The sequence below is a fragment of the Salmo trutta genome, chromosome 10 (assembly GCF_901001165.1).
Source record: "Salmo trutta chromosome 10, fSalTru1.1, whole genome shotgun sequence".
NCBI classification, from domain to species: domain Eukaryota; kingdom Metazoa; phylum Chordata; class Actinopteri; order Salmoniformes; family Salmonidae; genus Salmo; species Salmo trutta.
The window spans coordinates 23,625,368-23,639,004 of record NC_042966.1 but is presented as its reverse complement, the minus strand read 5'-3'; the positions used below and the strand labels follow the sequence as shown (position 1 = coordinate 23,639,004).

General features: G+C 41.6%; 1 protein-coding gene across 2 annotated transcripts in view; it reads left to right on the top strand.

Moving 5' to 3' along the window:
- kif19 (kinesin family member 19) overlaps window positions 1–13,637 on the top strand; it is an 80,672-nt gene that overhangs the window by 62,459 nt on the left and 4,576 nt on the right. Inside the window, exons 6-12 of one of the 2 annotated variants that reach the window (XM_029765039.1) lie at window positions 253–447; window positions 4,608–4,754; window positions 4,970–5,092; window positions 5,504–5,660; window positions 6,768–6,942; window positions 7,168–7,366; window positions 11,492–11,762. In XM_029765039.1, the coding sequence (XP_029620899.1) occupies window positions 253–447; window positions 4,608–4,754; window positions 4,970–5,092; window positions 5,504–5,660; window positions 6,768–6,942; window positions 7,168–7,366; window positions 11,492–11,762 (1,267 nt within the window). Of the gene's footprint in view, window positions 1–252; window positions 448–4,607; window positions 4,755–4,969; window positions 5,093–5,503; window positions 5,661–6,767; window positions 6,943–7,167; window positions 7,367–11,491; window positions 11,781–13,637 lie in introns of both variants that reach the window. The other variant, XM_029765038.1, reaches the window with a different exon arrangement.

The window sequence follows — 13,637 nt, the reverse complement described above, 5'->3', positions numbered from 1 at the left end:
CCAACGTGTGTTCTGTCCATTATTTACCCAGCGCTGAGTTGTTTTTAACCCAACGTGTGTTCTGTCCATTATTTACCCAGCGCTGAGTTGTTTTTAACCCAACGTGTGTTCTGTCCATTATTTACCCAGCGCTGAGTTGTTTTTAACCCAGCATTTTTTTTCAGTGTACATAACACATCTACGAGCACGTCATAAAAATGACATTAGATCTACATAGAGCTACATAAAGTTTAATGACTGTGTTCCTGCCAGATCATGGAGCTGCTGATGAAGGGTAATAAGCAGCGTACCCAAGAGCCCACGGCAGCCAACCAGACATCGTCCCGGTCCCATGCCGTGTTGCAGGTGGCTGTCAGGCAGACGAGCCGCTGTCGAGACCTTCTACAGGAGGTCCGCTTCGCACGCCTCTTCATGATCGACCTTGCTGGCTCCGAACGAGCCTCACAGGTACAAAAGTATGTGTGCGTGTGTGTGCGTGTGTGTGCGTGTGTGTGCGTGTGTGTGCGTGTGTGTGCGTGTGTGTGTGTGTGTGTGTGTGCGTGCGTGCGTTTGTCTGCAAACATGCCTGTTTCTGTGTCCTTTTTTCACCTCTTGTTATGGTCTGTTACTTGTGGGAGGGAGGGGGTGGGTTGAGTTGGTCCTCTCTTTCTGTTTGTCTCCTCTGGGTCGTTTGACAGCCATGTTTTACGACAGTACATAGGAACACTGTTTTTGTCACTTTATCAACCCCCTTCCCGCTATTAATCTCTCCTAGAGCGAACTGGAGAACCTATAAACCTCAAGTCTGCGTCCCAAATGTCTCTCTGATCCCTATATTTGCTCTAACACCCACAGGGCCATGATCAAAAAGTAGTGCACTATGTAGGGAATAGGGGGCCATTTGTATGCAGCCCTGAAGTTTATAGGACACTTTAATAAAGGCTCTTCACAGTGTAAAGCACCATACATTTACATTCTAGACCATGATTTGCCCACCAATGAGGGAAAGAAGGGGTTAATGTCCCTATAGTTGGCACCGCTTATGTAATTCTTACCGTCTATCAATGTCTTCCTTATGTCAGGGTTATAAATGATTACAAAATGGCTGATATAGTTGATATGGTGCTGTGACTTTACCATGACTTTTATAGCACAGTTTTATGGTGCTTGTTACTTTTGTTGAACAGATTGCAATTGGAGTCACACCAATACTGCCAACAGAATGTCTGCATCCCAAATGGCACCCTAACCCTATTCCCTATAGTGCCCTACTTTTGACCTATGGGCCCTGGTCAAACAGTAGTGCACTATATAGGAAATAGGATGCCATTTGGGATGCAGAATATCTTCTGTGAACTAGTTGGGAACGTTTGACAGTATATGACACAAATGTATTAATAACTATAAACCTTTTTCACATTTTCTTACTTTCATAATCCTCTTCGTTCCTGGAGGAACATAGGGCATGTACTAAAGTTTTCAAACGATAGCCGGCCTTTTCACATTTGTTATGCTTTTAATTTTTCCCATGAACACTGAAGGCTTCATATTAGCCGTTTGCTTCTCCAATTAGTTGCTGCAGCTTCCTGTAGACATTCTGATTAAGGCAAAGCGCTTAACCAACACAGACATTGACATGTCATTCATGATGAATGTTGTTTGATTAGCATCCATATTAAACCAGCCAGGTCTCCTATACACTATGTGTCCCAAATGGCACCCTATTCCCTGTATTGTGTGCATTACCTTTGACCAGTAGTGTACTATACCCATGAGAAAAACATGCAATCATACCTGAACGGAGAGAACACTTACTTACCATGGAAACCTTTAGAAAGGTTAACCAGCTAGGCTCTTCTATGGATGTATACCATAGCCTAAAGGCCACCAGTCTTTTTAGATATACTGTAGGAGAATAGAGGGGAGGGGGTTCCACTACCTCTTTTGAAGGGATGTTTTCTCTTGAGTTAGAGAGTAAAAATGTACTGATAATGACAAAAATAAAGGAAACACCAACATAAAGTGTTTTAATAGGGCATTAGGCCACCACGAGCCACCAGATTAGATTCAATGTGATTTGGCATAGATTATACAAGTGTCTGGAACTCTATTGGAGGGATGCGACACCATTCTACCAACAAGAAATTCCATAATTTGGTGTTTTATTGATGGTGGTGAAAAACACGGTCTCAGGCTGTCACGACTTCCACCGAAGTTGGTGCCTCTCCTTGTTCGTTCGGCGGTCATCGTCACCGGCTTTCTAGCTGCCACCGATCCATGTTTCTTTGTCCATTGGTTATGTCTTGATTGTTCACACCTGGTTCCCATTTGGTTATGATTACTTCCCTATTTAAACCCTCTGGTCATCATGATGTTTTGTGCGTTATTGTTTTACTGATGGTATTGTTCGTTGTGTTTGTAGTTCTTGTTTTCCCTGCGTTGATTTTGTATACTGAATTTTTATTTGAGTAAATTACTTATTTTTTACTCAGTTCGGTGTCCTGCGATTGACTCCTTTCCTCATCACCTATACACGGACACAGGCACCACTCAAGAATCTCCTATAAGTGTTTCATTGGGTTGTGATCAGGTGACACACACACACACACTTTAAACCCCATTTGCTCTTTTGAGACACCTCTTTCAAAGTCATTGAGATCTCATCTTCTAGCCATGGTAGCCAAAATAATGGGCAACGGCATTTGTATACATGACCTTAAGCATGATGGGATGTTAATTGCTTAATTAACTCAGGAACAACAGCTGTCTGGAAACACCTGCTTTCAATATACTTTGTATCCCTCATTTACTCAAGTGTTCTTTATTTTGGCAGTTGCCTATAAATAGAAAGACTGGTAACACTTTCTATAAAGCACATACACTACCGTTCAAAAGTTTGGGGTCACTTAGAAACGTCCTTGTTTTTGAAAGAAAAGCTATTTTTATCAGCAACCATCACTCCTGTGTTCCAATGGCACGTTGTGTTAGCTAATCCAAGTTTATCATTATAAAAGGCTAATTGATCATTAGAAAACCCTTTTGCAATTATGTTAGCACAGCTGAAAATTGCTGTTCTGATTAAAGAAGCAATAAAACTGTCCTTCTTTAGACTAGTTGAGTATCTGGAGCATCAGCATTTGTGGGTTCGATTACAGGTTCAAAATGGCCAGAAACAAATAACTTTCTTCTGAAACTTGTCAGTCTATACTTGTTCTGTGAAATGAAGGCTATTCCATGCGAGAAATTGCAAAGAAACTGAAGATCTCGTACAACGCTGTGTACTACTCCCTTCACAGAACAGCGCAAACTGTCTCTAACCAGAATAGAAAGAGGAGTGGGAGGCCCTGGTGCACAACTGAGCAAGATGACAAGTACATTAGAGTGTCTAGTTTGAGAAACAGACACCTCACAAGTCCTCAACTGGCAGCTTCATTAAATAGTACCAGTTGACACCAGTCTCAACGTCAACAGTGAAGAGGCGACTCCAGGATGCTGGCCTTCTAGGCAGAGTTCCTCTGTCCAGTGTCTGTGTTCATTTGCCCATCTTAATCTTTTCTTTTTATTGGCCAGTCTGAGATATGTATTTTTCTTTGCAACTCTGCCTAGAAGGCCAGCATCCCGGAGTCGCCTCTTCAATGTTGATGTTGAGACTGGTGTTTTGCAGGTACTATTTAATGAAGCTGCAGGTTGAGGACTTGTGAGGCTTCTGTTTCTCAAGTTCTTTGTTTCTGGCCATTTTGAGCCTGTAATCGAACCCACAAATGCCCATGCTCCAGATACTCAACTAGTCTAAAGAAGGCCAGTTTTCAGCTGTGCTAACATAATTGCAAAAGGGTTTTCTAATGATCAGTTAGCCTTTTAAAATGATAAACTTGGATTAGCTAACACAACGTGCCATTGAAACACAGGAGTGATGGTTGCTGATAATGGGCCTCTGTACGCCTATGTAGATATTCCATAAAAAATCTGCCGTTTCCAGCTACAATAGTCATTTACAACATTAACAATGTCTACACTGTATTTGTGATCAATTTGATGTTATTTTTAATGGACATTTTTTTTTTCTTTTCTTTCAAAAACAAGGACATTTCTAAGTGACCCCAAACTTTTGAACGGTAGTGTGTATAATAACGTCCTTTATAATGCATTATAATACACTTATACTGTGTTATGACACTGACAGTGTCCATAGTAACTCATAAGCGGTTATAAAACGTTTTAAAAAATTATACTGGAGACTTCCAATGTCACAGCAGGCAGAGGAGAGAAAAATAAGGTTAGAGCGCCCTCTGCTGGTTAACTGTGACAGTATCTGTCTTGGCCTGGAACTCAGAGACAATGTTCAAGATCGACTACATTGCAGTCAATGACTGCAGTGCAAACAGACTGACTGATTTACTTACAAATCACCTTGCACCCGAAATAACCACTCTTTTTATTATTTGTAGATCAGTCAATTTGATCAGCAAAATGTATCCTCTGGAACATGAGGCCAGATATTAAACGTGCACCCTCTCTCTCTCTCCCAGATCCAGAACAGAGGTCAGAGGTTAAACCTGCTCCCTCTCTCTCTCCCAGACACAGAACAGAGGTCAGAGATTAAACCTGCTTCCCTCTCTCTCTCCCAGACACAAAACAGAGGTCAGAGGTTAAAAGAAGGGGCCCACATCAACCGCTCCCTCCTGGCTCTGGGTAACTGCATCAACGCCCTGAGTGAGAAACACGGCAACAAATACATTAACTACAGGGACAGCAAGCTGACGCGCCTGCTTAAGGTACAGTACGGCAACCTGTTTAAGACAAACTGACCTGATTTGCCACGTGCTTTATGAATACAATACACTACACCACAATACGATACCATATGAAACAATACAATACAAAACAGTACAGTACAATGCAACTTTTTGCTGTATTTTTTCATCTTTCAGATTATTCTGCATTCCACTTGCATTCATTCACTTCCTGTTCTTATGTGTTTGATTTACAGGATTCGTTGGGCGGCAACAGTCGCACGGTGATGATAGCCCACATTAGCCCCGCCTCCCTGGCCTTCGAGGAGTCTCGCAACACACTTAGCTACGCCGACCGTGCCAAAAGTATCCGCACACGGGTGACTTAATACACAACACAATGCACGTCAAACATTTTCTACCTTCCCTCCATCACTGAGGTGTGGGACAACTGAAGTCTTTCTCCCATCTTTCAATTTTCAAATCAATCAATCAACCAATCAAATGTAATTTTAAAAGCCCTTTTTAATTAAACACAGTTATCACAAAGTGATTTATAGTAAACCAGCGTAGACCCCCCCCCCCCCCCCAAAGAGCAAGTTAAAGATGCTTTTAGGTCTGCTGTATAACACAGTTATAACAAAGCACCAAACCAGTCAATATTAGGCTTCATAGTTAATCAATGGGTTCCTCCTTGCTGAATGTGTGCTACTAAATCATCAGTACACCAACATGTTATTACACAGTTATAACACAGTTATTACACTGTTATAACACAGTTTTCTCTCCAGGTAAAGAGGAACCTGCTGAATGTGTCCTACCACATCGCTCAGTACACCAACATCATCTCTGATCTGCGCAGCGAGATCCAGCGGCTCAAAAAGAAGATCGCTGATCAGGCTGGACGTCAGCTCAACCTTGACCGAGCTGACATCCGCCATGTCCAGGGTAATGACCTTACCTTGACCTCTCTAATTGTTCCCTCGCCTCCTCACAGTGTGTGTGTGTGTGTGTGTGTGTGTGTGTGTGTGTGTGTGTGTGTGTGTGTGTGTGTGTGTGTGTGTGTGAGTGTGTGTGTGTGTGTGTGTGTGTTGGTTGGTTCTTCTATCTTTGTGGAGACCTAAAATCCCCAAAAGTCCCCACATGGATAATAAGACAAGGAAAACTCTCCCTCATTGGGACATTTCCCACATCCCCATGAGGACAAAGGCTATTTTAGGGGTTAGGTTTAGGGTTAGAGCTAGTGTAAGGGGTTAGGAGTTAGGGTTTGGGTTAAGGTTAGGTATAGGGAAAATAGGATTTTGAATGGAGATTAATTTTAGCTCCCCACTAAGGAGATTCATTTTAGGTCCTCACTATGGAGATTCATTTTAGGTCCCCACTATGGAGATTCATTTTAGGTCCCCAATGTGGAAATACATTTTAGGTCCCCACTATGGAGATTAATTTTAGGTCCCCACTATGGAAATTCATTTTAGGTCCCCACTATGGAAATAAATGTTAGGTCCCCACTATGGAAATTAATTTTAAGTCCCCACTATGGAAATTAATTTTAGGTCCCCACTATGGAAATAAATGTTAGGTCCCCACTATGGAAATTAATTGTAGGTCCCCACTATGGAAATAAATGTTAGGTCCCCACTATGGAAATTAATTTTAGGTCCCCACTATGGAAATAAATGTTAGGTCCCCACTATGGAAATTAATTTTAGGTCCCCACTATGGAAATAAATGTTAGGTCCCCACTATGGAAATTAATTTTAGGTCCCCACTATGGAAATAAATGTTAGGTCCCCACTATGGAAATTAATTTTAGGTCCCCACTATGGAAATACATTTTAGGTCCCCACTATGGAAATCATTTTTAGGTCCCCACTATGGAAATTAATTTTAGGTCCCCACGAGGATAGAAGAACAAAACGTGTGTGTGTGTGTGTGTGTGTGTGTGTGTGTGTGTGTGTGTGTGTGTGTGTGTGTGTGTGTGTGTGTGTGTGTGTGTGTGTGTGTGCCTCCAACAGACAATAACACTTCTCTCCTCCCCTGTCACCAACGTAGCGGAGGTACAGGCCCAAAGCACGCAGGCGAGCCGGGCAGAGATGGACCAGCTGAGGGAACAGCTCCTAGAGGCCTTCAGGAGCCAGATGGAGATCAGGAGGAACCTGATGGAACTGGACAACAGCAACATGGAGATCCAGATGGACACCTCCAAACACCTGCTCACTATCGCAGAGTATGTGTCTTAGTATGCGTCCCAAATGGCTATCTATTCCCTATATAGTGCCCTACTTATGACCAGCGCCCATAGGGCTCTATATAGGGAATAGGGTACCATTTGTGACCTACAATAATCTCATACCACTGCCTCTATACCTCTAGCCTTTACCTGTAGCAGTTAAATGACTGTGATAGTTAACATAAGTGTGTCTCAACCCCTGTTGTTTGTGCCCTCCTGTAGTTGGGAGCAGGAGCGGAGTCGTCGTCGCAGGAAGTGGCGAGCGGAGAGGAGGAAGGAGAGCTTCAGTAAGGAGGAGAGTGAGAAGGATTCTGACTGCCCTGAGTCTCCCCCAGACAGCACTGAGACCCAGGAAGTAGCCATGGCCAGAGAGAATCTGGTCACTCTCATGGCTGAACAAAAGAAGATACGCAAACAGAAGGTAGGTTACTGTAGTCCCCCGCTCTCACCTCTAGAGGGAACTACAGAATCACACACACAGCTTAGGCCAGAGTTTCCCAAACTTGGTCCAGGGGTTCCCTGTAGGTGCAGATTTTGGGGTTTTGCCCTAGCATTACACAGCTGGTTCAAATAATCACAGTTTGATGATGAGTTGGTTATTTTAATCAGCTGTGAAGTGCTAGGACAAAAAAACTAAAAGTGAACCCAAGGGGGCCACAGGACCGAGTTTGGGAATCCCGAGCTTAGGCTACCCAGCTTCAAATCAAATCTGGTAGCGTACACATATTTTGCAGATGCTATCGCAGGTGCAGCGAAATGCTTATGTTTCTAGCTCCAACAATGCAGTAATACCTAACAATACAAAACATTACACACAAATCCTAAAAATAAAGGAATATAGAAATATAGAGCAAAGTTAGAGTCCAGAATATAAATAGATATACCGTGGTGTGCATAAACATTATATGAATAGGAAAGGTGTGTTCAGCGGTAGTTATATATGATGATCCATGACTACAATACAGTATATACATATAAAGTGGGTAAAACAGTATGTAAACATTATTATAGTAACCAGTGTTCAATGACTATGTACATAGGGCAGCAGTCTCTAAGGTGCAGGATTGAGTACCGGGTGGTAGCAGGCTAATAAGTGACTAAAGTTCAGGACAGGATACTGGGCGGAGTCTGGCTAGTGGTGACTATTAAAAAGTCTGATGGCCTGGAGATAGAAACTGTTTTAATGTAGACTCAGTGAAATGATGTTGCCATGAGCAGCACCGCAGATATTGAGATGAGCGAGATGCAAGACTTCACTCTTACACAGTCACACGCCGTATCTGCACATGTGCATGTGTTCGCTTATTGCTGTTAGAGCATGGTGTAGCCCCTGGACCAAAACAGCAGAGAAGTAGAGCTTCAACGCTCTTAGTTGTTACAAAAATGTAGCCACTATGCTGTTTACTTTCTGCATCTATGTCATATTGCTGAGTCTACCTTGTAAACTAGACAACAGAGCTCGTAGTCCTAAAAAAGGAAATGAGTTAGCCATGCATGGCTCATTGGTCGATGTATAAAACCTGAAATGTGTCAAATGTATAAAACCTGAAAATAAGGTCTGAGGTTAACACAGGCTTAGGAGATCGCATGCATTTTGTTCTATATATATATATGTTTTTTTTACCTTTATTTAACTAGGCAAGTCAGTTCTATTAGATACAGTTCCTAAAGAAATTCTACACCCCCCTTGGATTTCTTTGTATTTTTTTGTCAAAGATCTACACAAAATACTCTAATGTCAAAGCAGAAGAAAAATGTATTTCTCTAAGATTAATGAAAAATAATATTATAACACTAATATTACAGCTGTGAGTCTTCTTTGGTAAGTTTCATAAGAGCTTTGCACTCCTGTATTGTGCAATATAATTTTTTTCTAAATTCTTCAAGCTCTATCAAGGTGTTGGAAATCATGGCTAGACAGGAATTTTCAAGTCTCTCCACAGATTCTCAATCAGATTTAAGTCAAAACTCAGGAACATTCACTGTCTTCTTGGTAAACAACTCCAGTGTAGATTTGGCTTTGAGTTATAGGTTATTGTCCTGCTGAAAGGTGAATTCCCCTCCCAGTGTCTGGTGTAAAGCAGACTGAAGCAGGTTTTCCTATAGGATTTTGCCTGTGCTTTGCTCCATCCCATTTCTTTTCATCCTGAAAAACTCCCCAGGCTTTGCTGATGTCAAGCATACCCATACCATGACGCAGCCACCAACATACCATGCTTGAAAATAAGGAGGCAGTTACTCAGTGATGTGTTCTGTTGGATTTGCCCCAAACATAAGGCATTGCATTTAGACCAAATAGTGTATTCCTTTGGTATATTTTTATTCTTCTTTTCACTGTCATTTAGGTCATTATTTTGGAGTCACTACAATGTTGTTGATCCATCCCCAGTTTTCTCCCATCTCAACTATTGAACTCTGTAGCTGTTTTAAAATCACCAATGGCCTCATGGTGACATCCCTAAGCAGTTTCCTTCCTGTCCTGCAGCTCCGTTCAGAAGGACGTCTGCATCTTTGATGTGTCTGGGTAGTTTAATACATCATCCAGAGCATAATTATTAACTTGACCATGCTTAAAGATACAGAATATTCCATGTCTGATTTGTTATTGTTACTCATCTACCAGTCACTGCCCTTCTTTATGAGGCTTTCGAAAAGCTCCCCGGTCTTTGTAGTTGAATCTGTTCTTGAAATTCAATACTTGACTGAGGGACCTTATAGATGTTGTATATATGGGGGACAGAGGAAGGTGTAATTAAAAAGTCATGTCAATCCCTACTATTTCACACAGAGTGAGTCCATATATCTTATGTGATTTGTTAGGCAATATTTTACTTCTGAACTCATATTTTACTTCTGAACTCATATTTTACTTCTGAACTCATATTTTACTTCTGAACTCATATTTTACTTCTGAACTCATATTTTACTTCTGAACTCATATTTTACTTCTGAACTCACCCCCTAAACAAAGGGGTGAGTACTTATGCAATGACAGTATTTTTGTTTTTAAAATGTTTATTCATTTGTAAAAGATTTGTTGAATTATCTTTTCAGTTCAATATATTTCAATCCCACTTTGTAACGCAACAAAATGTGAGAAAGGTTGAAGAGGGTGTAGACTTTCTATAGGGAAAGGGGATACCTAGTCAGCTGCATAGCTCTGAATGCATTCAACCGAAATGTGTCTACCGCATTTAACCCAATCCCTCTGAATCAGAGAGACTGCCTTAATTGAAATCATTGGCGCCCGGGAGAAGTTGTTGGGGGTTAACTTGGGCAGAATGGCGGATTTTTCCACCTTGCCGGCTCAGGGAATCAAACTATTGACCTTTCGGTTACTAGCCCAATGCTCTTAACCGCTATGCTACCTACCACCAGGGATGCCAATTTAGCAATTTTGTTGCTAGATTTTCAGACTACCCTGGCAACTTTTTTTTTCAAACAGCACCTAGCAACAAATTTAGCTACTTTCAAAAATGTATCTGGAACTTTTAGCAACTTTTGAAAAGTGACTCAAATGCTAAAATGCACGCATTTTCCCTCTAAATGACACAAAAACTATTTTCTCTGTCACACACTCAGTCACAACACGCGTGCCTGGCTGCAAAAGTCCATTGTGAGTGACGTCAGCAGCAGGCGCTCAGCTTGTGTACAGGCAGCATCAGGCCTGCAGCAATTTCAGCAAATTACTAATCATTGTTGGCTGACTGCAGCAGTAGTACGGCTTCGACAAGCCAAACCCAATGAATATAGTTGGTCACGAATGTTTGATCTTGAACAGAACTTACAACATCAATCTACAAGTCTCAATCAAAATTGTACAGCCAGAAGTACAGAAAAGAGTGGGAGTCTGTACCTGAACAAATTTCAAATCATATTTTTTGCCGAGATGGCCAGTCAATTTGAGTAACGTTATTGTGTATTCTACGTAATAACGCAGTTTTACTTATCACGCAATGACATCACAACGTCATTTAGCAACTTTTAGCAACAAATCAACCTGCCTCTAGCAACTTACCCTGAAAATTAGTTGGCAACACTACCTACCACCCACAGGCACTGTAATATCAGTCAGTTAACGTGACCTTTATGAATTATGAAGCCTTTATGTGCTTGTTTTGATTACATAAATGCTTCAAAATAGCTGAACAAAACATATAAGATCTCCTAAACCTGTGTTTATCACATATTTTATTTTTGGTGTTTATCAACAAAAAAAACAGAAATTTCCCCATAGGCTTTAACCAACGATCCATGGCGGAGTTAGCCTCCGTTAGTGCTTAGAAAAAGCAGCCATTACTATTGCTCTCTATTGTACAGTACAGAGGTGGCCGGTGATAGGAGATATTGGAGGACGGACTCATTGTCATGGCTGGATTGTAATGAATAGAACGGTATTAAGCACATGGTTTACAATGGTTTATTCCATTTCATCTACTCCCACCAGCCTCCCCTTGTACAGTAGACCCACGTGTACCATGATGAGAACATACTATGGTGAGGATTCCATTGAGCCCTGCCTGCTGTTTGTCCTCATGTCCTGTAGGCGTCGCTAGAGAGCCACTTTGTGGAGCTGCGTGAGCGGGCCAGGCGCCTGGAGGAGCTGCTTCCTCGCAGGGTGAGCTGCGAGGAGCAGAGGGAGGTGCTGGGCCTCCTCTGTAAGGTCCACGAGCTGGAGATCGAGAACGCTAAGATGCAGTCCCACGCCCTGCTCAAAGACAATGTGATCCGACAGAAGAACTTTGTGGTGCAGCGCTTCGAGCAGCACCGCCACCTCTGTGACGAGATCATCCAGCAGCAGAGACAGTTCATTGACGGTGTGTCCAAACAACACCGTAAACAAACACTACTTCATTTGTTTTACTACAATAGCTATAGACTTCAGACTTCAGTATTTTTTAAGAGGAGATCTAGAAGTCACTATCCAGGGTCTACATTTTAGTGATCTTGCAAACACAGTGAGATTGATTGAATGTGTAACAATTAAATGTTGTGTATGTAAGTGTTGTGTAGGGAAGAGTATTAGTACTAAGTAAAGAGAAAAAATAAATAAACGGCGACGGGGGATTGTACTTCAAAAAATATTTTGAGAATCAAGTCTAAATAAAATTTTGTGAATAAAGTGGCACTATTTAAACAATAAAGTGTCAACATTTCGACAATAAACTTGCAATTAAATTTTGAGAATAAAGTCAAAGTTATATGTCAAGATTAAAGATGGGGATTTGATTAACTGCGTGTTTCCCTGGCTCCCTGTTGCTGTCCACATCAACATGGAATGCCAGCAGTTGGATGACCTGGTGAAACTATACTTTAGAATTGGCTTTGGTAAAAAGGACATAATAACCATATTATTATAAGTAGGCCTATTAGGACCTGGAAGAGGTTGTGCCATGGATTCTTGTCAGAAGGATGAACCACACAGGCTCTGATGAGGTATTTTATCTGTCTGTGTGATTACATACATAGGTAGAGACAGGTGTGTGTGGCAGGAGCATCTAAAACACTCGTTCAAACAGGCGTCACACACACACACACACACACACACGGTATCCCCAAATCAATACCATTCTAATGGCCATGGTACGTGGTCAGACTGCAAAGAGACATGGAGTTGCGTACATCAGTCCCTGATTCACGCAACGCTACAATGTTATCCTCACACCCCTGCGTATGCCAACATCGTGCATAGTATATTTTAGAGAGTAACACATTTGTGCGTAATCGATGGTGTTTTATGTATGCTACACTTCCAATGAAGTAGCCTCATAGGCCTATGCCATCCAGTTTATTATCTTGTGAATGTAGGTCACGGATTGCATGGACTAGGATTGCGCGTCCCTGTCGGGCTCAAGGGCCGCCCCCAAACCCCAGTTCTCTTCGCATTCAGTGACAGTGGAAATAACTTTTATTTTTGTTAGTGCTCACCATTGCCGTTATAAGAGTGTATGCCTTTAGTCTGAAATTGTGTGTGTGTGCGAGTTATTAGATTGATGGCCATTTGTTTGTTTTGCCGCTTCTTTTTACCGCCCAAACACACACACACACACACACACCTGCATACACACACAACCCGCCCCTCTCTACCTATGTCTGTAACCACGGTTCATCCTTCTGAAAAGAATCTGTGGCACAACCTTATCCAGGTCCTAACACTTAGAATAATATACCACATTGTATGTATTAAAAGTGCAAGAATTTTCTTCTTACTAAAGCCAATTCTAAAGTATAGTTTCCCCATGTCATCTAACTCAGACATTTCAACAGTGGAGCGCACATCAACAGGGAGCCAGGGAGACATGCACTTAACCAAATCCCCACGTTAATCTTGAAATATAAGTGTGACTTTATTTAAAAAATGTTGGCTTTATTCTCATAATTACATTTCATGTTTATTCTCAAAATATGGTCCCGTGTGGCTCAGTTGGTAGAGCATGGTGTTTGCAACACCAGGGTTGTGGGTTCGATTCCCACAGGGGACCAGTACGGAGAAAAAAATGTATGAAATGTATGCATTCACTACTGCAAGTCGCTCTGGATAAGAGTGTCTGCTAAATGACTAAAATGTAATAAAATACTATTGTGCAAAAAATAATAATCCAACTACCACCACCTGTCACTGTTTATTTATTTTTTCTCTTTACTTGGCCCTAATACTCTTCCGTAGTTGTATGTTGAGTGTTGTAGTATGA